Genomic DNA, 27,339 nt, shown 5'->3' with positions numbered 1-27,339 from the left:
CAATAGGAATGAATTAATCAGATTTTTCCTAAAGCCACAGATGTTTGGGGAGCCTTTTGGTTTCGTTCTGGGCAAAATGTTTATGGCAGGGAGATAAAGGGAACAGAAGGGCCTGCTCCCTGGGGAAAAGGAAAAGAGAAGAGAAACCGCTTGAGGGAAAATAATACAAAAGAAGCAGATTCAGACCAAGCCCAGCCTATTTTAGAATTTTCACTGATGCCAAATCTCTAGGCCAAGGTTGTGGCTTCAGGAACAATGATGGCAGTGAATAAAGTATTAGAGGTATCCAAGGAAAACTAGTATATCACACCCATGCTGCTCCAAAGCCTAGAAACCACTGCCAGCTTCTGAAGGTTTATAACATGGACAATTTCAACTTGTCATCTTCTTCAGGGTGTCTATGGACCTGAGATACTTCTTTCCATTAGCTAGTGTACAGAATGAAAACAAACTAAATTTACCGTCACAAAAGCAAAAACCTAACTAAAAAATAACTGTGCATCTCCTACAATGAAAACACAGACTCCTGACCACTCTCCCTGCTTCTGTCCCTGTCTTCTCAGTGCAGTCAGAGTAAGCCTATTGAAATATGGAGTGAAATCTTGTACTGCTCTGCTCAAACTCTGTGAGGCTCTCTATGTAACTCAGAATAAAAGCCAAAGTCCTCACAATGACACAGGTGCATCTGAACAGCATGTCACTCCTGCAACCTCTCTAACCTCATGTCCACCCAGTCTCCCCCTCATTCATTCTATTCCAGCCTCACTGGTCTCCTCCATGTCCCCTGAACATTCCAGGCAAGTTCCCACCTCAGAACCTTTGCACTTGCTGTTTCCTCTGCTTAGACTATTCTTTCACATAATCGGCTTCCTCACTTCCTTCAGGAGTTTACTGAAATGTCATGTCCTCAAGCAGGCCCTACCTGGCCTCTCTGTGTAAAACTGCAACACACCAATACATACACACACATACTTCCTATCTCCCTTTCCTGCTTTATTTCTTTTTTGATTGGTACTTATCACTATCTAATCTAGCATATATACTACTTTATTGTGTTCATCTATCTTCCCCAGTAGAAGGTAATTTTTCAGGGACAGAGAATTTTATGTTTCATATACTGATGTATTAACAGCTTCTACAAGAACACTGCTGACACACACACCTTGTTCAATAAATATTTGTTGAATAAATTAGTGACTATACTACATATTCCCAAATAAGACATAGAAGACTAGGGATTATTCACAATAATTCCTCCCCTCATACCTCTAATTTCTGACTATAGTGCCCCATTCCAATATAGGGAATGGTCCTCCTATTTTGGGGACAATGTAGAAATGAGGGGCAAAGTGGAAGGAAGAGAATCTATTTTATGGAGACCTATTGTGCATATGTATGTCAGAAAGAATTTTGCACTCATTTTAATCTTTAATTATCTACCAATTCTCAATTACACTTAATTCCCAATTACCTCTCTATAAGATAAATATTATTATCCTTATTGCACAGGGTAGGAAACCAAGGCCCAAACAAGTTGAATAATGTACTCAAGTGCCTTAGCAAATGGCCAGGATATCAGCACAGTTCTGCTGACAGCAAAGGCCCCACTCATTCTATTAAACCAGTGGTGATGAACTCTGGCAGTTCATCAAAACCACCTATAGAGGTTTGGGGTTCTTTTTCATTTATTTGCTTTTAATAGAGATGCTTGGGGAGCTATGCCAGATTGACAGCACCAGGATCTCTGGGGTACAGCATGACTGCCAAGATGAATCTAATGGAACCCAACTTTGACAGTGACCATGCTGCAGAAGACAAAGAAACAGTGATACCTGTTGAGTCTGGCCTCCAGATGGCTGCTGAGATACTCAGAAGGGAAGATAGTGTGTTCAAATACAGAGAAGCTGAATACATGATTCATTGTCAGTGCCAATTCTGTCAAGTTTACATGTAGTTTGTCCATGCTGCATAAAATTGAGAAAGTAAAATGAGCCTTGATTATGGGTCTGGCAGTGCCTGCTATTATCTGGGAGGGATGTGTTGGCCATCCCCTTCAGACCCCTTTCATCTTCTAGGAACACTCAGCCTAGAACAGTATGCATTGAGACTGTGTACAAAGTATAGAAAGGCAAACAGAAAATTCACATTTAAGTGCTTTTCCATATCTGTCATTCACCACCACCACTTCTGCATTCTTTCGCTATATCACATTCCCTCTTCCCTATTCTCCTTCCTTTGATGTAGTACCCAGTTGGACCTCTAGGGCCCAGATTCTCACTTGGTGACAAGGCTGCGATTCTTTCGGTGACTTTCAGCTCCTGGCTTGTCTCGCTCAGGTTCTCCTTTTTTGGGAGTCTGCTTCTGCTTCACAGTTTTCTTGTTCTTGGCCTTGCTGATAGTAGTGGCACAGTGCTTGGGCAGAAGCTTTAGAAACAAACACCCGTGAATGGAGAAATGAAATTAGTTCCTAAAACTGCCAAGTAATTCCTACAATAGTTATAAAATTATAAAAAGGTTCCTCCATGATTGCCTGTCCTTTTATCTTTCTGCCTCTCTCTTGCCTTCCAGCATCTCTTTCTCTAATGGGGGCCTATTTGCAAAGTGCTCATCTCTTTTAGTTTTTGTTAAATATCTCCCCATGTGCAGTCTCAGAGTCTCAATATGGCAGTGTCTTTCAGGGATCCAATCATCAATTCCCTACCCACATCCCAAGAGTCTTTCCTAATGGGAAAATTGAAGTGAAACAAATACAATCTAAGAGCTCCACTTGACTGCACTACTAGGGTCTTCCAACCTGAAAGACAGTTGTTTCTTGCTGGTATGGAACCACCATCTCTCCTGCTGCATTCCTTCATATTCTGTCTGTGGAGACAGCTACCACACTACCACAGCCACCGAAGACTCAGAGCTTACAATGTGGCCAGCTCTTCCTACTACTTTTCTTTCATTTTTTTGGAAATAAGATATCATATTTTTCTTGCTAGCTACTTTAAACATCAATTCTGCATCTCCTCTCTTCCCCGCCCCCCCAGATATCCCAGTTAGCCACACAGAAAATCTAAGGTAGACCTTACATATTTCAGGTATGTTCTTCAAAGTAATCACCTCAGAATTCTCTCCTTTTAGTCAATGCTGCTGAGCATGTACAGAGAGCATATCTGGAAACTCCTCATTTGGAATTACTCTCAGAGCAGCATAAGAGCCATAGAAAATTGGTTTTGTTACTTTATAATTACACTTCATTTTTTTAAGTCCAAACTCTTAGTGTTTCCAAAAAATCAGGTCTTCCTTGATGGACAAAGGTGTTTCAACCTTGAAATTATGAGAAAGTATCTGTAGTCGAAAGTGTCTGAGAGTAATACTGGAAAATGTAATTCCATTAGTAATGGCGACATCACAAATTATTTATTCAAAATGATAACTTTGAAAGGGACAATATTCATTTGATTGCAGAAGTTCCAGTGTTTGTGAAAACAACTGCTTCAGATGTTTTAGTCATCCATGATTCAGAACAGAGCAAAACTGTGTCCCTTGCACATAGTAGATATTCAAAGTGAATGATGAATATATTCATATATGTACTTTCTTGCATTAATTATTTAACTATCTTTCAAACATGTGTTTTTATTCCTTTTTTCCTTAAACTGGGACATTCCCCCAGGGCAGGGACTGTGTACCTTCCTTCCAGGACCCCATCCCAAAACCCACCTTAGTAGCCAGTAATTACCAAATAATCTAACAGCTAACATCTATTGAGAGTTGTATAATAAATATGTAACATACTTTATCTCATTTAATCTTTATGATACCTCTGTGAAGAAACTATTTTTATCCCCATTTCACAAATGAGAAAATGGAAAGGTTACATAATAATATACTTATGCATAGGTACACATACAACAGGGCTCCCCTTCTACCAAAGTTGCTTCAAAGCCTGACTCAAACCCAGGAAGGGGTGAGTAGTCTGGGCAACCTGAAGGACTCCAGGGCAACAGCAGAACAAGTCCCTCATTTTCAAATTTTCTGAAATTTGGGTTGAGCTAATCACGGCCAGGTGCTGTGAGTCAGTCAGAGGAGGGATCGGGAGGGGAAAACAAGCAGACAAAAACAAGAAAGCAGCCCTGAGGAGCTGCCTAAAACTGTTCAGACAGCCACAGATTAGGGTGCAGACAGACAGAAAGGTGAGACAAGACAGGTGATCTGGGGGACACTGTCCAAGTATATGTGCACAGGGCAGGGAGAAGAGAAATAAAGGAGAAAGTTGACTCATCTCTCAGAATTCTTCAAATGACAACACAGATTTTGTTGGAGTGCAGCTGTTCAAATAAGTATTTTTAGACAACTCTATCTAGTCCTAAGGGAGTAAAGACTTCAGGGACTACACTAAGCAAAGAATCCTGCCATAAACTCAAGTACACAAAAGCTCTAGCCCTACTTATGAGAAAGTGTCTAAAGAACTCGAAAGTTGAGAGGAAAACAAAGGTAGGTAGAGGGATGGCAAAGGGGAAAGTTCAGCAGAGAGAGGACTGAGCTTACCTGCTCACTCAAGTTTCGCTGCTCAGCACAGATCTCCAGGACACAGTTACTGGTCTGCTTGGCCAACTCTTCCAGGAAGGAGTTGCAATGATGAAGGCCATGGCTCTTCAGGTGGGGGTACTTTGAGAAAGAAGAACCACAGAAAAAATTACCATCACCAAGACAACCACTTCTCCCTCATAATACTGTTCTACATTTCTAGCCTGAGCTATCCACTCCTTCTACAGAAAAATAACCTGAGATCCAGAGAGAGGACATAGTCTACCTAAAGCTGTGACACTGAGGGACTCATATCACATACCTATGTTCGTGCCCTTCTTGGGATGAAAATCAATCATTGGCATTGTGTCTTGAAAGAATATGAACAAGATGTGATTAGAGAGGTGACAGGATTTGGAGTTCAGGGCACCTACCTCCTCTGGGCACATCTCATGAGTGCAGTGAACAAAATGAGCACAAATCAGGGGGAAGGCAATGGCATAACGCAACATTGAGGGTTCCTCCAGGGTCATAGTGAACATCTTCTCAAAAGTACGGAGATGAAAGCTGCAGAGAAAAGGGAAGCATACTTAAAACCAGGGTTTAGGATTTGGTCACTTTGAGGTAGAGAAAATACTTATTCTTTCAACAAATATTTGTCGATATTCACCACTCCCTTCATAAATTTCCTACCCTTAAGTTAGATAGGAGCCCTACATCCCTGCCCTCAGCCCTACATCCTCTCAACATCATGCACTCTTTCTACATTCTCTTACATTTGCAAGTATTATGTTGATGTCCCTTTCACACATGGGTGTTTTCTCTCCCCATTTACACTAAATGCAGAGAGCAGAGACAACATTCTGTGTTATTTGTTATTAACAACCATGGTTACATAATAAATGTTGAACGATATGAAGGAACACAAACTAATTTTTATTCTCTAAAGGCCCTATTCTCCAGGCCTCCAGATTATTTTCAGTTCTCCCCACTAAACCCACAAGTTTTGCATATCACTTCTAAATCACAATGTCCAAAGAACATAAGAAGGTTCCAAAGATAACAGTAAGGAAAAAGATATATTGATGAATTATCCCAGAAAAGGGAAGGCTATATAAAATCCAAATGATTTTCCTAAAGAAAGCCAGAACAAAAGGGAATCAATTTCACATTCCTATCACTTAGTAAAAGCTGAAATGAGTCAGCTGTGGAGTTTAAGTATCATCTTTTAAGGAGATCTCAAGGAAAACAAGACCTTTTCATCCGTTTGGGCCAATTGCAGTCCTCCACAGATGCCATGCGAGACATCAGGTGAACTGATGAAGAGCTCTGAATCAGTACTTACCAGAAGGTAGACAAGTCAGAAGTTTCCACCAGCATTTTCTCTACTGAGTCCAGCATTCGGGAGTGAAAGACAATGAGGTTCATCACCTTGGCTAAGTCAGGGTTCTCATGCAGGTGCAGGGGAGCCTTAGCCACACTGGTGTATGCCTGTGGTTGGAGTAGGGGAAAGGGTGGAGAAAAAACAAGATAAATGAAAAATAAAAACAGCCACAGGGCTACAGTTTGGCTGTGGTTTTTTTCTGCCCAAATAACACTTTTCAATGTTGAATCATGCCATACAACAGAGCTTAGGATATTTAAAAAAAAAAAAAAAAAAAAGAGAGAGAGAGATTGTGGAGGGAGGAAGAATCTGAGAATGGGAAACCATTAACAGGAACAGACTTACCTGTAGACGGAACCAGTCCAGCCTCAATCCAGAGAATTCAAATTTCTCTCCATTATCAACTACAAGAAAAACAGAAGTTTAAAAGGAAATGATAAAGCAGCACTCTACATCAAACTATATAGAATGGTAGATACTCTTCAAGTCATCTTGTCCCATTCCCTGGCTCAAGAGATCAATATTTTTAGAGGAAAAAAAAAAACTGATGTTCACCCTCACATATACCCTGACTCCTCTACTTCCCTTCAGTTACCTTGTTTGAGATTCAAAGAAGAGAGAGTACTGACGAATGAGGACATGATAATGGACTCTTCCTCAGGACACACGGACAGGTTCTAAGAAAGAAGTTGGAGTTACTATCAAGTGGATACCAGGATAGAAATGAGGTCCACAAGGTTCAGTCAGTGTATGAAAGTAGAAAGAGAGAATTGTTAATGCCACAGATAGATAGAAAGAGCCAAGCAAAAGATGGGAAACTTCCTGGGTGTCCTGCCATGCTAACACCTAATTTCTCTTTATTTTTCTCTCCTATTTCCCTGTAGCTTCGCCCTAGGGCAGAGGAGAGGACTGCTTAGATTATTAGTCTTTTTTTTTTCTTTTAGCAAATGCAGAGGGGGAAAGTAGGCCTTTTGAGAGTTAGCCAGAGTATTCCCCAGGGGAAATTACCAGGGGTCACCCCAAAATCTCCAAAGTATAATCAATCAACTAAACATACTTGAATGATGTCACTGAGCACAAGAGCATCAAATCTGGCCAGGTACTGAAGGTGATATTGCTGTATCACTCTGACGTGTCTTCGGACCAGAGTCCTGATCTCCTCCAACAAGAAAAGCAGTTCTGCAATGCTCCTACAGATTTGATGATGAGAACAGAGAGATGTATGATACTGCAAATATGAACTGAGACAAAGACAACGATAACAAGGCAGAAGTTTTTTTTTAATTAACTGAAAATTTTATTTTTAAAGCACATTTATATAAATTTAAAATAATATTAGTTGTACCATGCATCAGTTTGAAATACTTGAAAAAAAGTATTTTAACAAAATAATTACATAAAAATTATTGATGTGCATTTAATAATACATAACACTGAGCAGCAACCTATTTCCTCCAATATACCTGAAAATAAAAAATACAAATTGGTTTTTAGTATAACATCCTTTAACAGGTTGATAGCTCCAAAGACAATTCTTTTCATTAATTTTAATTTTTTTAATTAACTATTTCTGGGTGACATTAGTTAATAATATTATATAGTTTTCAAATGTACAATTCTATGATGAATCTTCTGTGTATTGTATTGTGTGCCCACCACTCAAAGTCAAGTCTTCTTTTATTACTAAGGAAAATTTTGATGAGCCTCATGTATAATTTTTATGTTTTATGGCTGTAACAGGGCAGAAGTTGAGACTTCCTAAGCTCACTTGATGCCTCCTTGTCCCTTTCCCATCCATTTAAGGTCAAGATTTTTCAACCATGTCAAGTACTAACGAGTCAGTGTAGTCCTCAGGTGTCTTTGTCTTGGTGACATTTTCTGAGTGGCGAACCAGCCAGGTGACCTCATCACGAATGAAGGAGAGGGCCATGAAAGCATACAGAGCCTAAGGAGAAGACAGGGACTATGAGAATTTTCAGCTTTAAAAATGCATTTCCAAGCACAGACAAAGCTATCATGACAATATGTATATGGATACAATTGTGTAGCCAATGATAGTGTCCGGTAAACACAGAGACCCACAAAAAACTGTGTGACACAAAATCAGACATGTTCATATGTTGACATTAGCCCACAGTCAATCCTCTTTCCTCCCTATCAAATTGAGTTTTAGAAATTTTTACTAGGCATCTATGTGATTTTAAAAAAGCAATCTCTGTCTTAATCAGTTTACACTCAAGTAGGAGATAAGTACCCAAATGGCTAAAATATATGATATACTATGACAGTGCCCAAAAAAGAGATACCAGGAGTTTGGGATACTGCAAGAAGATTCAAGGGAATTAGTATATACATATACAAATAGATGTCAGAAGACTCAGAAATCAAAATCTCATGAATGCCAAGTCACTCCCCAAATAGAGTCTTTTATCATCATCCCCCTCCCAACATTGCTTTCTCTTACCTTGGGGCCCAGCAGTCCTGGTTCATCAGTTAACACAGTCTCTAGCTCCTTCACTGCCATCCGCAGGAATTGGCGTCTTTGACAGTGGAACTGACCGCTAAGGGGAAAAAAAGTGAAAACAAGAACATGGCCTCTCCCACCCTTAAAAATCCTCCAAAGGCAGCACAGAAAAGAGCTGCACTTAGGAAGGGGTGTCAGGCAGAGGAAGGTTCAATGCTGTAGTTAGATTTTGTAAGAAAACACAAGAATCTGGAGAGCAGCAACAAGTTCTTGGGTTGAGACAGTAAGGCTGGACAGAAACCAGGGGTGGCTTAAGTGAAGACAAGGGTTAGGAGAGATTCCTATTCCATCCCCTCTTGGAGAACCCACTCCCCACCTTTACCTGTTTGCAATGGCATGTTCCTTGCTTTCCTTTATGTCTGCCACTCGCTTGCCATACCTGAGGATTGACATAAGCACAGTAGGTTGGGCCATACCACTGGTTGGAGGCCTTGTTCCACCACCTTCCCAGTCCTCAGAGATTCCAAACTACAGCCTCGAGAGCAGGAGCAACCCTCACTATCAGGATTTTTCAAAACCCTACTTTTATCCTGGCTCATAGAGACTCATAGAGCTTAAAGATCATTCAGTTTTCTTCATTATTTTGCAAGTGAAGACAATAATACCTAGGGGGAAATGACTTGGGGTCAAACAGGATTTTAATGGCAAAGCTGTTAGTTGACTTCTTGTCCTATGCTCCTGCCTTGACAACTGCAAGCCAAAGTACTCTTCCAGATTTGAGGGAGAAAAAAACAGGAGTATATAAATGAATATGACACAAACTCTGCTCTCAAGTAAAAGAGTTAACTTCAGCTCTACCTTGGGTCTTCTTCCCAACTCCCACCTCTTAGAATTTAACTTTATCAGTTATCCTTTTGTCATTTAAATCTCTCCCTCTGCACTAGTTTATCCTCTTCTCCCAACAAATAAGTTCAAAGCCTCCCTTATCCTAAAAAGATTCTCGCTTGACCATGACAATCTACTAAACTTTGGCAATTCTCCTACACCACCAAACTCCTCCCTCCAAAGAGACACCTATGCTGTTTTTACCTCACTTTTCACTGATCCTTGAATCTCACAGGCTTTTGGCAGTAAGCAAATTGCTCTCTCTAAGGTCAATGTGCACTTTGGAATCACCAAACTAAAGGGCCTTCCCATTGTTTGTGGTCTGTCTATAGTATTTAACTCTCCTCCCAATATCTCTTTTTTCCTATGAGTAAGCCATGCTCAAAAATCCCATGTTAGCTTAAGCTCTTTGCTCTCTATGTTCCTTACACCTGTCTTCTCTTGTCCTGCATCACAGTTGCCACCACATTAGTCAGACTTCGCAATCATTCATTTCCCTTCTCCAAACCAGTCCCTTATCGATCGCCAGTCAAAGACATTTAGAGTTGGAAGGGATCTTAATTAAATCAGGATTCGACTCCCTGGCAAATAATTATTTCAACCTCTACATGGTACAATGGAAAGAGACAGGATTAAGAGTTGAAATATCTGGAATTATTGCCTAATTCCAACTCTTAAATGAGTGACATTTAAACTGAGTTTCCATATTGCCATTTTTTGAAGATTTTATTCACTTATCTTTAGAGGGGAAGAAAAGGAGAGAGGGAGAGATATATCAATATATGGTTGCCTGTCATGTGTCCCCTGCTAGGAACTGGCCTGCAACCCAGGCATGTGCCCTGACTGGGAATCGAACCGAAATACCTTGGTTCACAGGCCCGCATTCAACCAACTGAGCTACACCAGCCAGGGCAATTTAGTCATTTATTTTAAAAGACATTAATACTTATACCTAATTATAAGTGTCATGAAGATCAATGATCACTTAGGTCAAAGACTCCCTAAACCATAAATCTCATATGTTACTTGTTATACTTAGTGATGTGGAACTGAACACTCTTCAAACATCCCTTCAATTCCTCAGAACTGGTAATCATTAGAAAGTTTTTCTATGTATCTAGACTTATCTAGGTATGCAAATACAGCTAGATCTAGATATATAGATATAGATCCAAATTCACTTTCTATAACTTCAAATTATTAACCTTATATTAATTGTCTCTGAATTCTGGCAATGACTTCTTTTATGATAATACCTGTTTGTTGAGAGTATGAAGAGTTAAGTGTTCAGATAAACTGTAAATAATATATCTGTTTAGAGAGCAATTCAGTAAGCTATTAAAATTTGAAATATGTCTTTACCCCAGAAATTCCACTGCTGAGAATTTATGCTATAGAAATGTTCACAAAGACATATGTCTAAGGATGTTCATTACAGCATTGCTTGTAATTTTTATAAGAGTAAAAACATTTCAAGTGTCCATCAATAAGGGACTGGGTAAATAAATTATGTTACAAGCACAAAATGAAGTATTATTCTGCCCTGGCTGGTGTGGCTCAGTGAATTGAGCACTGGCTTGAGAATTGAAAGATTACCAGTTCAATTCCCAGTCAGTGTGCATGCCTGGGTGGTGGGCCAGGTCCCTAGTAGGGGACATACGAGAGGCAACCACACATTGATGTTTCTCTGCCTCTCTTTCTCTTTCCCTTTCCCTCTCTAAAAATAAATAAATAAAACCTTTAAAAAATACAAAATACACTAAGTGAAAAAAGAAAGCAAACTGCAGAACCTCATGTAGAGTGTAGATCCACTGGGTTTTTTAAAATTCTTACATAAGGTTGAAAATACATTCACACTTTTACAGGTTTATAGATAAACACAAGCACCTGCAGGACACACACCAAACTATTCTGAGAGGGAGATTGTAGTGAACTTCTATTTTATATTCTTTACATTTCTGGATATTAGTTTTGTAACTATAAAATATAATAAAGGTACTTGACCCCTTCCTTAATCCCACACCTCTTTCTCATTATAGCTCTTTCTCTATTCTTCCTTTCACAGTCAAACTTCTTGAAAGAGTTATTTATTAAATTTCTTACCTCTCATTTGGTCCTAAACCTATTACAACCCAATTTACAACCTCACCACTCAACTGAAGTTGTTCACAAGAAGGGTGTTAAGATAATTTTTATATACAGCCAAATCTAATAAACATTTTTCAGTCCTCACTTTATTCTACCTCTCAACATCATCTAATATAGATAAATAGTCCTTCTGTCTTGTAATGCTGTCTTCCCTTGAATTCTGCTCTCCATCTTCCTCTCAAGACCCCTAACGTATTCCTCTGCCTCTACTGGCCCTTAAATATCAATATTCCTAGAGGTTCTCTCCAAGTCTTCTCACTCCACATGCTCCCCTTGAGTAAGCTCACCTACTCCTATAGCTTTGATGACCATTTCACCAATCTTTTCCTGAATCCAGATCTCACTCCTAAATTCCAAAACCACAAAGTAAAAGGTCCAACATGCATCTATATTCAGTGTCCTACGGACACTTCGTATTCAGCCTGCTCAAAACTGAGTTCTTATTCTTTCCCCCACAAACTTGCTTTTATTCCCATGTTCTCTATCTTAAGGAATGGCAAGAATCCGTACCAGAAAGCTTGACTCCATCTTCATGTCCTTCTAATTTACTTAATTAATCTTTCTCTCTACTTTCTCCCTCTACTTTTCTTCACTGGAGCCAGGGTGATTTTTTTTTCTAAAATGCAAATACAATGGGATCATGTCACTCCCCTGTTTAAAATCACTCAGTGACTTCCTATCCTTTTTAGAACATGTTCAAACTCTATGACAGGATATACAAAGGCCAGAAATTACTTCTCTAAATCTGTCTCTTGACATCCACACCTTTGTAACTCAGCTGCCCATGCACTAAGAGCTACATGCATTTCTTAGCATTGGACATGCTCTCTCTTGCCTCAAAATTTTGGTAGTTTCTTCGCCTCGGATATCTTTCTCTGCCTTAAGCAACTTCCCTAACTTTAAACACATGTGCGCGCACACACACACATTTCACAGGTTTAACTCTTTTCAGGTCTGTCTCCAGGCTTTTCTGGATCCAAATCCAGTTTAAGTGCCTTTCTAAATGCTTCCATAGCACTTTGTGTTTTATACATCATAATCCCTCACTATATCACAACAGTTTGCCTATTTTGCGCCAATTTGTAGTAGCCTTGAGAACAGAGATTCTGTCTTTTCCATTTAATAAGCACATATGTAGCATTTATACTGTACCAGGCAATTTTCTATTTGGTATAAAAAGTAATTATTTCAATTCTCGTAACAACCCTATAAGGTAGGCCACAGGGAATTACTATTATTATCCCCATTTTATAGATGAAGACACTGAGGTGTGGCATGAAGAAGTTGGGCAGCTTGCCAAGATCACACAGCCAGTAAGTCGTAGAGCTAACATTCAAACCCAGCTAGTCAGTTTTTTGAGTCCATGCTCTTAACCTCTATTCTACCTTATTAATTAATGTATCCCTAAGTAAAGTGAAGTGCCTAGTGAATAGTAAGTATTCAATAAGTATTTCTTCAACAATTAGAATTAATCTTTACCACCCATACTCAGGACACTCATGGAGACTGAAAAAGTACGTGAGGAGGAGATAAAAATCCCAAAAGAAGATGAGTTTGGTTCTCATGTCTCACCCTTTAAAACTGCTAAACAGGTCCTCGGTGATCTTGTGCACCTGTAGCACATCGTCCCGGATGAGGGTGATGTACAGAGAGCCCTGCAGACACTGTTTCCACAGCTTCTGGCACTGGTTATTGGAATTGAGGCACCCATGACAGAGAAGAAACCCAACTGCAGGTGGGTAAAACATTACAGAGGAAGATTTCAGAAACTGCTATCCATGTAACGTGCTGCTATATCTCTCTCTGCCCATCTAATCCCACCAAACGTACTGATAATCCAGCGCTCCATCACTTCCACAGACAGGTATTCACAGGCCATCTGTGGGAAGAGAAGCAGAGGTGGTCATGCAGTTATTTTACTTGATCTTCCCCCAAAGGCTAATGCAGTCAGCTAGAATGTGAATACCAAAACCAACGTTTATTTTACTGAGCTGGATTACACCACCCTGATAAGCCAATAGCTAGAAAACCTGCAATAATAGAGGTGAGGCACTGGAAGTGAAGTAAGGGAAAGAAGGGAAAAGAGCTTGGGAGGAAGTCAGAACAAACAAAGGGTTTAACATAACTTCCCTTCAACAGTGCAAATATTTTAATAACAGGAAAGCAAGACTCAAAACCTTCTTATGATGCCCTGGCTGATGTTGCTCACTGGATTGAGCACTGGCCTGCAAACCAAAGGGCCACCAGTTCAATTCCCAAGCCTGGCACATGCCTGGATTGTGGGCCAGTTCAGGTCTCCAGTAGGGGGCACATGAGAGGCAACCACACATTGTTATTTCTCTCCTTCTCCCTCCCCTCCCTCTGTCTAAAAATAAATAAGTAAAATCTTTTTTTTAAAAAGACCTCATAATGTCTTCTTCCTTCAGATTCTTTTACCACTGAGAGTACAGATCACTCCTTTGGCACTTGTCATGCATCTCGTGCAATCAGTTGTATTACTATGACTCCATTGTACATCTTCCCTACTAGACTCTAAGTTTTTGAAGTAAGGGCCCACAGTAGTCAAAGGAGAATATTTATTAATTAATTGATGCCTATGCTCAAGTTTCTGCTGGGCTGACTGGATGCCTAATGACTCAGTCTTATCCATTTACTCATTCATTCTGTGAATATTTACTACATTCCTTCTATGGGCAGACATACACTAATCCTGGTCTAAACAAAAGATCCAACCCAACCACAATGAATTTTTTCCCCAAATCCTCACCTGAGGATAGGTTCATCAATTTCAGAGAGAGAGAAAGAGAGAGAAACATCAATCAGTTGCATCCTGTACATGCAACATAGCTATGTGCCCTAAACCAGGATTGAACCCACAAACTTTTGGTGCACAGGATGACGCACCAATCAAATGACCCACCCAGCCAGGACCTAACCATGAAGTTTTTATCTACAAGAAGTGATCAACTTACAGACATGTACTAGAAGAGAGCTAAAGCACTCTTAGGGCTGTTATTTCCTGAAACACCCTCTACAGAGATTGTCTTGGCAGAGGGACCGCCTCCACTGCCAAGAGGAAACAAGAACCTACTGTGTCCGAAGTAGCAGGGTTAATCATGGCAGGGGGGCTGCTGATTAGGCTTAGAAGCTGGGCACTGCGCCATTGCTCAGCCCCGTGATTCCTTCTGACATAGAGGAAGTGCAAAGAGAGGAGAGCTCCACTCACAGACTGTGGGGGAAAACAAATAAATCCTTAATGTCAACGATGGGAAAAATATACGTCTACCTTAGGAATTCACTACTCCATCAGGGAACTTGCCTTTGTGTGAGGCCCAAACTCCTCTGTCAGCTTCTTCAGAGGATGGTCATACTCCAAGACCATCTGACACAGGCGGGGATAACTGGGGTCACTGGAAGAAGGCAGAGGAAAGAGCATCACAGGCCTCCCTTAACCATGATGTGAACTCTCATGTTTGATGTAGAATCAAAATGTGTGTGTAGGCTGCCTGGCATTCTCTATCACCTCCAGAAATATACATACTAAACCAGGGGTGTCAAACTCATTTTCACTGGGGGCCACACCAGTCTCGCAGTTGCCTTCAAAGGGTCAAAAGTAATTTCAACTCCTTAACAGTTTAGAAGTAGTTACAATTATACAGTCCTAAAATGATTTTGGCCTATATAATTTTGATCAGGTCCATGAAAATATCTTCCATATAAGCACCCAAAATAGGGTTGGACGCATAACAGATACTCTATAAATTCATGTTGATTAGTTATAAATCAAATAACATGACTAGACCCAAATCTGTACATAACACAAAAGAATGAATATATATATTTTTTATTAAAAATAATGAGTAAGGCATGCACCTAGGTCTTCACATAGACACATGGAAATACACACCATGCGCAGAACAATGTGCCACATCCTACTCTGATCCCTCTGGTCTTCATTTTTTCAGCCCTTAAATACTTTTATTTATATTGATGGAGGAGCACAGAATTGCAGATAATCCAAAATCCACTTATATTTGGCTTCAAATGAATCATCATACATTACTTACCCTAATGGCTTTACCTTGCTATTATTCCTATCAATACTAAAAAAAAATTTTTCTTTGCCTTTTGCAATAACCTGAAAAGCAGAGAGGAAGCCAGCCCAGGATTACAAACTAATCCGGGACAGTGCAAACTGGATAGCCCACTAGCACATATTCAAGATTAACTGTGTGTAGACATGCACTTGTTGGTGTGTGCACTTACAAGTATTCTAAACTGCTTTTTTTTCGCCTGTGTTGTCATGTAGATTACAAGTTCTCATATGAGAAAGCATGGCATTTATTTCTTTTGTGTCCACCCCCTACCTCATAGCACCATGTATAAGATTCTTCATCTCCTATATCCCCTTAACTTACCTGTGCCCGTGCACCATCTCATGGGCACAGTTGTACACACCAATTATTACCCGTCGGTCCTCGATTCTCGACAGAAGTAAAATAACTGAGGTGTAAGTCACAATCAAGTCCAGGTAACTTCGAGTGAAGTCAAAGTTGAGACTCTAAAAGAAAAATACATAGGAACCCAAGAAGAGTAAGGCCAATTAATCCTTACTATCCCAACCATTCCAGGCAGTGCCAAATAGGCTCTGAAAGGGTCTATTTGGAAGGAGGAACTCATGGGACTGAGAATTCAGGAGAAAATTAGAACAAATGTTAGAGGCCAAAAGTGAGATCAAGATACAAGAAGGCCAGGAAATAAGGTAGCATTTAGAGGCTGGAGGTAGTGGAATAAGAACATTTTTGTGTAAAGTTTGTATTAAATAAATCACATTGCTGATTTGCTTCACGTGTAAACACACTTTAACTTCAGCGATTTTTATGAAAGAATTATAGTCCTGGAATAAGTCACCACTCATTCATTATATACAGATGTGGGCAAAAGTAGGTTTATATTTGCAATACAAGTAAATAATATAAAATTAATAATAATATAAAAATAAACTTTCATGTACTCACAACTGTAAACCTTTTTGTATATATGTTACAATACATTATGTATCAGATAGTCCTGGAGGAATAGCTATTCCCGTAGTCCCATCCCTCCCCACACAGTCCCAACTGAGACATTTTTCTGTGGATAGCAGAGAATTGCAAAGAATCTTACAATATCAAAATGGCACTGGCAGGCATCAATGGTGTTGAGAAGTTCATATACATGATCCTGGGGGTAAAATTGGAGATAAGAATAAATAAAAAATAAAGAGAAGATGACTTGCACTTCCAGAATTTGAAGGGAAGAATTCTCACCCTTGTAGATCTCAGGAAGCCACTGAGTAACACAGTAGAAGCATTGCTGAATAGAGGGTGTCCCTTCCCAATAAGTTGTCCGTGGATCCCGATCGAGCTTACCCTGCCATGTGCTCCTGTTTCTATAGGTACAAGTCACTACCAGATTAGACACACTATCCCTGATCTTATCATCCCAGTGATCCCTTTCTCAAAAAAAAAAGGCTACAAAATATAGATCATTTGATAGGCTGTTTCTAAAATGCCAAATATCAGACCCATTTTTATTGATGAATCCCAAAGTCAGTCTGTTTTGGGATTCCATTTCCTGTTCTCAGAAGTTAATCATTAACAAATGGGACTACAACCCAACTTTCTTTGTGTTTCTATTTATTGACATCCTACTATGTTCTAAGTACTCACTAACCAGTTTAACAACCTGGTGTATCCTTTCTTAATTTTCTCCCTATTTGTATAATCCTATTTAAAGAGAGAGAGAAAAAGCTAGAGATAGGTATTTTGGTCATCATCTGTGTTGCAAAATTGATATAGTATTATACCCTTCTTATCATCTTGCTTTCCTCATCAACCTCACCTGACGAAAGTTCTCAAAGTATCTGGGTAGAGCACCAGTACATTTCTTCTACATGGCCACATAATAACCCATGGCATGGTCAATTCATTCAGCCTCTTTCCTACTTAATGCATGTGCTTTATTCCCTATCCCTGGCCTATCCACTGCATTTTGCTACTTTCAGTTCTACAAAAGTGAAACTACCAGATCAAAAGTATACATATATTTGTCTATTTTTTAAATATGTTGCCAAAACATTTGAACAGGTTCTTTAAAATATATATATACAAATGCCCAAAAAGCACATGAAAAGATACTCAATGATATAAGCCATCAACGACACACTAATTAAAACCACAATAAGGTACACTACATACCCATTACAATGGCTAAAATTTAAGTCTGATAACAGCTAGCACTGATGAGAATGTAGAGTAACTAGTGGAAAACACTAATATATTGCTGATGGGAGGAGAAAATGGAACAATCATTTTGGGAAAAAGTTTGGCAGTTTCTTATAAAATTAAACATACACATACCATATAATTTAGAAATTCAACTTTCAGATTATTTACCTAAAAGTAATGAAACTGTGCCCTGGCTGATGTGGCTCAGTGGATTGAGCACTGGCCTGCAAACCAAAGGGTCTCCGGTTTGATTCCCAGTCAGGGTACATGCCTGGGTTGCTGGCCAGGTCAGGTCCCCAGTACAGGGCATGCGAGAGGCAACCACACATTGGTGTTTCTCTCCCTCTGTTTCTCTTTCCCTTCCCCTCTGTCTAATATAAAATAAATAAAATCTTTTTTTTTAAAAAAAGTAATGAGCCCTGGCTGGTATAGCTCAGTGGATTGAGCACGGGCCTGTGAACCAGAGGATCGCGGTTCGGTTCCCAGTCAGGGCACATGCCTGGGTTGCCGGCAGGTTCCCTGCAGGCCAGTTCCCTGCAGGGGATGCACTAGAGGCAACCATACATTGATGTTTCTCTCCCTTTCTCCTTCCCCTCTAAAGATAAATAAATAAATAAAATCTTAAAAAAAAAAAAGTAATGAAACTATGTAGTTTCTCCACAATGGTTTGTACTCAAATGTTTATAGTAACTTGTACATAATAGCCAAAAATGGATACAATTCAAATATTCATCAGCAAGTAAATAAATAAACAAATTGCATCCATACAATGGAATAGTACTCATCAAAAATAGGAAACAAGCTGCAAATACATGCAACAACATAGACAAATCTCAAAAACTTTATACTGAGTGTGAAAGAAGCCAGACACAAAAGATACATGCTATGGACCTGGTCATGGGCTTGGTTGGTTGGAGTATCATCCTGTACACCAAAAGGTTGCAAGTTCAATTCCTGGTCAGGATGTGTACAGGAGGCAACCAATTGGTGTTGCTCTCTCACATCCATATTCCTCTCTCTCTCTCTCTCCACCCCCTCACCTCCACCCTACCCCTATCTCTAAAATCAATAAACCTATCTCACATAAAGATTTTTTTAAAAGAGTACATGCTGTGTAGATTCTAATTATATGAAACCCTAGAAAACAAATATCTAATCTGGAAAGTAGATCAGTAGCTGCCTGGGGCCAGGAGTTGGGGAGGCAGGGATTGACTGGGAAAACAAAGGCACAGGGGACATGTAAGGCTTAGGACACTTTGTGCAGCAACCAGAAAGTGTCCTAAAATCTTCTCATTCCAACTTTCCTAGTAGGAGACTTTTTCTTAGAGGCTCCCAGCATTTGCTTCACTACCTCCTCCAGTGTCTGCCTTCTTCCTAATCACTCCTCTCAGTTCCAAGATTAATAACCTCTGACCTGACCCTCCTTCAGACCTTACAGGTTTCCATGTCCCCACTTCTCTCTTACTGTGTAATCTGATCAATGGCTTGAACTAGCTCCCTGGGGTACTTGCAGGGCATCCAAGGAAGGGTCCCATTCTGTAGTATGATCTGAAGAAATACTATAATACCATCACAAACTTAGATTCCTCAAATGGCTAAAATTTCTGTTATTTTTTTAATGCATTAAAAATACATGTTCACAGCCCTGTCTTGTGTAGCTCAGTGGATTGAGCGTGGGCCTGCGAACCAAACTACCATGGTTCGATTCCTAGTAAGGGTACATGCCTGGGTTGCAGGCCAGTTCCCAGCAGGGGATGCATGAGAGGCAACCATACATTGATATTTCTCTCCCTCTCTCCTTCCCTTCGCCTCCAAAGATAAATAAATAAATAATTTTAAAATACATATGTTTACTGCAGAAAATACAGACAAGCATAATTTTAATTTTTTTTCAAAACCACTAAAAATCTCAACAATCAGAAGTTCTAATCTTCAGTATATGCCAGTTTATCTATGTTAATACATATTTTTGGAACATGTTACATCTTAAGCTGTACTATACTTTGTTTTACACTAAAGAACATGTAAAGAACATTTTTCCATGCCAATTAATATAAATATGTGTTATCTTTAACAGCTGCATAACATTCACTGATAGACATATACTCTGAACTTTTAACCAAATATCTATTTATTGGATATACTCAATTCTCAAGTTGTCACATCAAAACTAATGCAACAGAGTACATTCTTGTACGTATATCTTTGTGCTTCTATTTCTTAAGACAAATTTTAGAAGTAGAGCTACTACATTAAAAAAGCATGTATTTTAGGCCCTGGCTGGTATAGTTCAGTGGATTGAGTGCGGGCCTGCGAACCAGACAATTGAGGTTCAATTCCCAGTCAGGGCACATGCCTGGGATGCAGCCCGGTTCCCAGCAGGGGACAAACGAAAGGTAACCATACATTAATGTTTCTCTTCCTCTCTCCTTCTCTTCCCCTCTAAAGATAAATAAATAAAATCTTTTTTTAAAAAGCATGTATTTTTAAGACTTTTGAAACACATTATCAATTTGCCTTTCAAAAATATTGTACTAAACAATTTTTAGTTTGTTTACATTTACAAAAATAATATATTCTCATTGTTTAAAGTTCAAATAAAATATCATTCAAGTAGTACTGCTACCAAAGACTGTTAACTATCAGACAAATCCAAATGAAGGTACAGTCTCAAAAATAACAAGTCTGGACTCTCCAAAAAGTCAATGTCATGAAAGACCCAAAAAAAAAAAAAAAAGGCTAGGAACTATTCTAGATTAAAGACTAAAGAGATAGGACAAATAAATTCAACATATGATCCTTGAAACAATCTAGAGAAATGTGAATATGGGCTATATATTAACTAGTAATGTTGTAGAAATTTTATATTTCCTGAGTGTGACCATTGTGTTGGGGTTATGTAAAAAATATATTCTTTTTCTTAACATCTGTATGCTATAGTATTTAGGGAGGGAAATGTCATGATGTTTGCAACTAGCAAATGGTTCAGAAAAAATTGAAGACAAGCAAACATGGCAAAATACTAACAACTAAAAAATCCAGGAGGAAAGTAGAACAACATTCATTGTACTACTCTTGGAATATTTGGTATATTTGTAATAGAATATTGGAAAATAGTACTTTAAAATTTTTAACTTAAATAATACACAAACATATAATATAATAAATTATTACTTTTATTTTAATGTGTAATATTCCCAAACTTTCCTATGTTTATACTAACACTATGTATAGTGTATAAGTTTATGTACCTTTTGAGATAAAAAATATAATTGTATCATATAGTATTCTGCAACTTGCTTTCATTTAACAATACAACTTAGATACCTTTCCATATCAGTACATCTTTTTTTTTTAAAGCTGGGGGAGGAAGGCATAAGAGGACTAAATGGTAATGGAAAAAAATATAAAGATTATATATTTAATAAATAAATACAGTATTAAGCAACACAAATGAATATTTATTAAAGGAGGAATAGCCTAAATGTCCCATTCCCTTCCCAAAGGCAGCAACAAATTCCCATCTACCCCTATTTTCTACTCAAGCTCTGGCTGCCTCTTCCACCTCCCCCTACAACTTCCAAGGCTGGGTAAGTAAGAAGGATCCAGGCCAGAGTTGCCTCTTTTCACTCAGACCTAGACTCACTCCCCTAACTTTCTCTCAATCCCCTTTACCACCCAAAGATAAGCCATCGCTAGCACCACCACCAAGGGACCCACTCCCCTCCTAAATAAATAAATAAATATATAAGGAATAGCTTCAGAAGCATGATGCCCACACTCAGACCTGAGCTAAAGAGAGCTTACCCGAAATTCCATGACATCTACAAACGACTGATAGTAGTTGGTGAGGAATCTAATAATCTCAGCTTTTTCCCGATGTACTGGTCCTAAATGTTGCTGAAATAAACACACGAAAAATTTTTAAATAAAAAATAAGAAGGCAAGTGATCAAAGTAACCCAAGAATAATAGGAATTATACCTAAAACATTCTTGAAGGCAGTTGAAATACACTGACAGAGGAAGTTGGGAAGTTTCCAATGCTCTGAGGGTCTTTAAACAGAGGATATTCTCTGTCTGAGAGGTAGGATGTTTGCATATGATTCTGACTAGATATAGAATGCTGAATGAGGGAAAATTTCAAGGTCCCCAGATATTAATCAAAGTTGAAAGAAGCAGAATGAGAAAATGGTACAGATGTGATGGTAAGAAATCTGGTGCTAATATTTCATAAGGGAGAAGTAAGGGATATCCCACCAGATACATAATTCTAAGACAACTAGCAAGGAAATACTGAATGGAAAACAGAAACAACAATAAAATATATGCACCCTGCTGGGTTGATAGAGCTGTCTTCCTCTACCAAAAAAGGAAAAAGGGCCCTCATGAATTTTACAATGGAGAAAGGGGCAATTCTTTGCTTCAGCTTATCCTGAGAAAATTCCATCTTTCTCAGAATTCTCAAGCCTATAACAACCTGAAGCCCTGTTATCGAACCTAGGAAAACAAAAAGAAGGCTACACCATCTCCTGCCATCCAAGCATAGCATTATTTCAGAAAAAGGGGAGAAGAGATTGTATTCTCACCGTGCTATTTCGGACATCAATGTTGGGAAATTTCTTGTTGATGTACTTAAGAGATGATTCCATGGACTTTTCCAGTAAGAAAGGTGGCTTGGATTTTGGGTCTGAACAAGTCTGCACAAATAAACCACACTATATTTCAACACTTTCTCCTGCCCCTCATAAACATACCTCTTCCTACATCATTTATTTTCACAAAATGTCTCTTAGGGAAAGGGAATCTGGGAATTCATTATAAAATCATAAGAATAGGTGAGGAACAAGTTCAAGGACATTAAGCCAATTATCAGAAGAGCTAAGTAACCTGGGCATCTTGTGTTGCCATGTAAAGTTTAATGTCTGCTTGGCCCCCACACAAAGAGGAAGCTCTCCCCACCCTTCAGCTGAAGCCGGAAGGAGTAAAATAAGCAGCTGCTCAAGAGTTAGACTTTGTAGGAGACTCAGTGTCACAATTATGTCCATTATACAAGTAAATCATCCCAAAGCACTATTAAAGGAAACATAGGGACAGAGAGACCATATTCCTGGTGATTTGTTTTATTTTTTTATGTTCAAAATTTCCCTCCCCGGACCCATTATTTTCTCTTCCAGAAACCCCCATTCCCATCCCTGTCTTTATTTTTTGCTTCCCTTGCTAACAGCCTCTCTCAATTCCACAGTTCATATTCAAACACACAACAACCACAGCACGAACTGCCTCAGACTCTAAGTATCTCAGAGAGCACCTGCCCTTTTTGTTTTAATGTAAATATCACACCTATTTTTTTTCCTTTTTGAGACGTACTTTCATGGGTGTTTTTGCTGAGACCCAATTTTGGATATTTTCAGAGTGTGGGGGATAAGCAATAATCAATATGACACAGAATTCTAGACCCCAGACTGTTATCCAAGTAACTCAGAACACAATTATTTACCACCCCACCCCTACGCCATACCCAGAAAAAAACAGACACTCTCATTGAGGTGAGAATCATACCTAGAAAGGGGAAGCTTTGAAAAAAAGCCTCCCTTCCTGCTTCACCTATATAATCCAAGTGACTGAAGAACAGTTAAGCCAACAGGAAAGAGGAGAAAATACAACCTCTGGACTTGCTGGCCTCAGGGTTCCCTGCCCTTCTACTGTTAGTATAACTAATACTAATTCAGGTGCCCTTGCTTACCTTCTTGATGTTATACATACGAATGAGAACCCCCTGACCTCTGTCATTCAGGATGGTGAGCTTTTCTGCTAATTTATGCTGATAGGCAGAGGTCAAAGACATGATGGCCACCAAGAGAGCGAAACATCCAGACAGCAATGCCTGATCTCCCCAACACTTTCAGCTTGGGTAGTGACACCCTCTGGGCAGAGGGACCCAGCCTGATTGGTGCGCTGGTCTTCCTGTAACCTCTACAATTGGCTCATGGGTAAAAGCAGCCAGTACAGCTCACGGGCCCTCAGAATCCTCCTGTGCTTCCTCTTGCACATTCAGCAGGGGAGACTTCCTCTTTCTAGCCGTGCAGCTAAGACTGTGAAATGGGTGGAGGCAGGAGAAAGAGATAGGCTTTGAAAGCTCTTCATAGTCTGGCATCAGTCTTTTTGGTCTTACCCCTCCACTAATGTCCTATATAAAGCTCTATGTTAAACGAATATTGACCACCCCACTCCCTTGTACCTTTCTACAGGGTCCGGCAGAAGTAAGGTTTGCTTGAGTGTGGTTGGTAGGGTATATGAATGTCTCACACAAGATGGACAGCAATTTGAACATTTCACCTAAAATGTCATATGCTGTACTTGAGTGTGATATTATTATGTTACAGAATTACATGCTCGTGATTTTGTAGTAAAAAAAAAAAGGGCATTATTTGTGCCAGACCCTATACTTTTCTACTTTTATACCCCCATCAAGAATACCTATGTTACTCTCTCCTGAACCCTAGGCCCATCCATTCTTTAGGGCCTAAATTAAGTCCCAAGTCCTCTTATTTATTCCATCTAATGTCAAATAGTATATGTTATATATATAACATTGTATGTCTTGTTATATTTTTAACTGTATGTATTATCTCCCCAACTACATCATAAACTCCTTAATGATAAGAATTGTATCTAATACTTCTTTATATTCCTCCAATGCTTTAGTACAGTGATTCTCAAAATGTAGTTACATAACATCACCTGGAAACTTACTAAACTTAGAAATTCTGAGGTCCCACTCAGACCTCCTAAATCCAAAACTCTGGGGTAGGGTCCAGCACTGTGGTTTAAAAAAGCCCTCCAGGTGATTCCAATGCACTCTCGGGTTTGAGAAACATCCCTCTAATAAAATGGTTCCTACAGGTACTTACAAAATGAAGTTCAATTCCTATCTCCAGAGACTCAGAATTGGTAGGTCTGCGGTGGATCTAGAAGTCTGCATTTATAAAAACCACAGGAGGTTTTAGTACAAATGTTCCATCAGACATATAATGAGAAATACTGATACCACCTCCTGGACACAGTAGCCACTCAATAAATAAGCTGATTTATTTCTTGAATTACTAAGACTAAAGTGAAAAATAGGCCCCATGAAGAAGAACCAAATTAACTGAGATTAACAAGGGGAAATTAATAATAGACTTTAAATTTTAGAAAACTGGGTGAATTTTAGCACTAAAATTTTTTTGCCATTATGGCTGGCTGGTGTGGCTCAGTGGATTTAGCTCCAGCCTGGGAACTGGGGCTTCACTGGTTTGGTTCCTGGTTGGGGCACATGTCTGGGTTGCGGGCCAAGTCCCCAGTTGGGGGTGCACAGGAGGCAACCACACATTGATATTTCTTCTCTCCCTCTCTTTATCCCTCCCTTCCTCTGTCTAGAAATGAATGAATAAAATCTTTTTTTAAAATAAAGAATGAATAAAATAAAATATTCTTACCATTCCAACCAAGCTATAACTGCCTAATTCAAGAAAACCAATTCACTTTCAACTATGTTGCAAGGCAGAAGGTCCTTGAGAAAATTCTAAATCAGACAGAATTGTCTTCATATTTGCCTCCTTTTAATACCATTTTCCCACTTTCCATGTCCAGGTCTCTCACATTATCCCAATATATCCTGGGACTGAGGGAGAGGGGAGATGATTACATTATTATTTAAAGAACTTAATGTATTTGCTCCCAAGAGAATATATTTTTTAAAGAAAGAAGAAGCCAAACTGGTATGATTCCATTGGTTGGAGCATTGTCCCATGCACCAAAAAGTTGCAGTTTCAATATCTGGTAAGGGCACAAGCATAGGTTACAGTTCAGTCCCAGTTGGGGTGAGTACCGGAGGCAACCAACCAATGTTTCTCTCATATTCAATGTCTCTCTCTCTCCCCTCCCTTCTTCTCACTCTCTGGCATCAATAAATATATATACGTATTTAAATATTTTTAATAAAAAAAATAAAGGAACAAGAAGATGGCAATGCTTAACACATGAAATTTCAATCTCCAAGAGAAACTTTGCATTTTTGAAAAATAGAATTTGCCTTCCATTTTATTTCCTGAATGTGTCCCTGGAAACCTGTGGTCATGGCATTAGGAATATTTGCCCTGAAGATTAGAATCACCTGCTGTTATCAAAGAACCAACCCAGGTTGTTGTAGAACAACCCAGGTTCTACTACAGAGATTTATAGGATTTCTATTGGTCTTTCACCTTGATAGGGGAGAATAAAGAGCAGGCAGTAAGACACCAGCATCTAGGAAGCTGAGCAACAGTATAACAGTAGCCTTATTACAAGTTAGTGTAGTTCTATTGGATCTTTCTCACTTGCATTTATCCTCATCCTGAAATTTGTGTTAAAGACTTTCCATACGAAGATAATCTTATTTTCTACTGTCTCCTAATATGTGCTTCCCAACATAGTGAGAAGCATGTTTTCAGTGTACTGTGAATATGCTATGTTCATTTCTGCCTGCCTCACTTACGTATGCTTTCCTTCTTGCTGACCCAAATCCTAATCAATCTTCTAGATCTAGCTCAAATAGACCCAAGCCCCAGCCCTGCTGAACAGTCCTTGCAGTACTGGTATAAAGTACATTTGGTGTAAAGTACATACTTCACATCTAAATTCAAGTCCACTGTAATTGTCCATTTCATATTACACTACCACCCCAGCTAAACTGTAAGATTTCTGAAGCGACTTATTTGCCTGTTCTTGGTATATAAGAAAAGCCTACATTTTGGCATCAAACAGAATTTTGGGTTCAGATGTAGTTGAATACTGTGAGCTAAGCCTTATGATCAGAAGCTAAGAGCCCAGGTTCCGAAGCCAGATAGCTTAAATTCACGTCTCAACTCTATCACCTACTAGCTCAGTTTTACAAACCAGTTTCCCTCTCTGTAAAATGGAGATGATATTGCTAATATTTTCTATTTTCAGGGGTTATTATATATATTAAATAAGTTACTACATGTAAAGTAATAACAGTTATTTACTATGGATCAGGTACTTTAAATGCTTAACATATATTACCTCAAATAAGAATAAAATAATACTCAAACTAATACTAGCTTTGTAACTTTAAGTTATCTATCAGCAGTGAGTTGGTTTCCTAGCCTGAAATATGGTGATCATCCCTCATACAACTGTAGAAGTGATTAAATGATATGGTATATAAAAACATGTGGCTCAAGACCTGTACATTGAATTAGGAATGTCAACAATAAAGTAAAATTTTGATTTCTGAGTTTGCATAAGCTTTCTGTGGAATTCTATTTGGTACCCCATAAAGAAAAAGGTCAGGTTTAGGCCCTGGCCAGGTAGCTCAGTTGGTTAGAGCATTGTCCCAATATGCCAAGGTTGTGGGTTTGACCTCCAGTCAGGGCACATACAAGAATCAACCAACGAATGTATAAATAAGTGGGGAAAAACAAATTGATGTCTCTCCCTCTTTCTCTCTCTCTCTCTTAAATCAACAAAATAAATAAAAATAATTTAAAAAAATAAAAAGGCCAGGTTTCAAAATGGGATTAATCATGCCAACTAGTAGTTAGAGAAACTTCATTGGAGAGCTCATGCGGTAGTTCCTCCTAGAAATGAAAGGAGCCCATCTAAGTGTAGCATAATTACCCAAGCGAAGAGC

At 39.0% G+C, this 27,339-nt stretch overlaps 1 protein-coding gene across 1 annotated transcript in view; it reads right to left on the bottom strand.

The window, feature by feature from the left end:
* The window catches only part of NCKAP1L (NCK associated protein 1 like), a 43,306-nt gene extending 19,729 nt beyond the window's left edge, over positions 1–23,577 (bottom strand). Inside the window, exons 1-20 of the mRNA XM_037159656.2 lie at positions 23,410–23,577; positions 22,253–22,363; positions 21,473–21,565; positions 16,563–16,619; positions 15,815–15,957; positions 14,716–14,806; positions 14,488–14,625; positions 13,227–13,275; positions 12,969–13,125; positions 8,746–8,802; positions 8,364–8,460; positions 7,735–7,844; positions 6,957–7,089; positions 6,495–6,576; positions 6,245–6,303; positions 5,861–6,006; positions 4,950–5,082; positions 4,537–4,656; positions 2,279–2,424; positions 1,833–1,964 (exon numbers count right to left, since the gene is read on the bottom strand). Coding sequence (XP_037015551.2) covers positions 1,833–1,964; positions 2,279–2,424; positions 4,537–4,656; positions 4,950–5,082; positions 5,861–6,006; positions 6,245–6,303; positions 6,495–6,576; positions 6,957–7,089; positions 7,735–7,844; positions 8,364–8,460; positions 8,746–8,802; positions 12,969–13,125; positions 13,227–13,275; positions 14,488–14,625; positions 14,716–14,806; positions 15,815–15,957; positions 16,563–16,619; positions 21,473–21,565; positions 22,253–22,363; positions 23,410–23,511 — 2,156 coding nt within the window. The 5' untranslated portion in view covers positions 23,512–23,577. The remainder of the gene's footprint in view (positions 1–1,832; positions 1,965–2,278; positions 2,425–4,536; positions 4,657–4,949; positions 5,083–5,860; positions 6,007–6,244; positions 6,304–6,494; positions 6,577–6,956; positions 7,090–7,734; positions 7,845–8,363; positions 8,461–8,745; positions 8,803–12,968; positions 13,126–13,226; positions 13,276–14,487; positions 14,626–14,715; positions 14,807–15,814; positions 15,958–16,562; positions 16,620–21,472; positions 21,566–22,252; positions 22,364–23,409) is intronic.
* Positions 23,578–27,339: the final 3,762 nt, after the last annotated feature.

The sequence above is a fragment of the Artibeus jamaicensis genome, unplaced genomic scaffold (genome assembly GCF_021234435.1).
Source record: "Artibeus jamaicensis isolate MK-2021 breed Jamaican fruit bat unplaced genomic scaffold, CSHL_Jam_final contig_233, whole genome shotgun sequence".
Classification (NCBI taxonomy): Eukaryota; Metazoa; Chordata; class Mammalia; order Chiroptera; family Phyllostomidae; genus Artibeus; species Artibeus jamaicensis.
Note: the sequence above shows the minus strand (reverse complement) of the source record. Positions and strands in the feature narration are given on the sequence as shown.